Source organism: Camelina sativa, unplaced genomic scaffold (genome assembly GCF_000633955.1).
Source record: "Camelina sativa cultivar DH55 unplaced genomic scaffold, Cs unpScaffold18987, whole genome shotgun sequence".
Lineage (NCBI taxonomy): Eukaryota > Viridiplantae > Streptophyta > Magnoliopsida > Brassicales > Brassicaceae > Camelina > Camelina sativa.
In genome coordinates this window covers 1-288 of record NW_010939993.1, presented here as the reverse complement: position 1 = coordinate 288, position 288 = coordinate 1, and the positions used below count along the sequence as shown (strand labels likewise).

At 49.3% G+C, this 288-nt stretch overlaps 1 protein-coding gene across 1 annotated transcript; it reads left to right on the top strand.

Annotated features, from left to right (window-relative positions):
- Positions 1–3: 3 nt before the first annotated feature.
- LOC104775559 (photosystem I reaction center subunit V, chloroplastic) lies at positions 4–285 on the top strand (the record flags this gene model as incomplete). The annotated part of the gene is made up of 1 exon (XM_010499550.1): positions 4–285. A coding segment is annotated over one exon (282 nt), but the record flags the coding sequence as incomplete, so codon positions are not given.
- Between the last annotated feature and the right edge of the window lie 3 nt (positions 286–288).

The window sequence follows — 288 nt, the reverse complement described above, 5'->3', positions numbered from 1 at the left end:
GTCATAAGCCTCAGCACAGGTCTCTCCCTCTTCCTTGGCCGTTTCGTCTTCTTCAACTTCCAGAGAGAGAACGTTGCGAAACAGGGCTTACCGGAGCAGAACGGGAAGACCCACTTCGAAGCTGGAGATGATCGTGCTAAGGAATACGTCAGCCTCTTGAAATCGAACGATCCGATTGGATTCAACATCGTTGATGTTCTTGCTTGGGGTTCTATTGGACACATCGTTGCTTACTACATCTTGGCTACTTCCAGCAATGGATACGACCCTAGCTTCTTCGGCTGATTC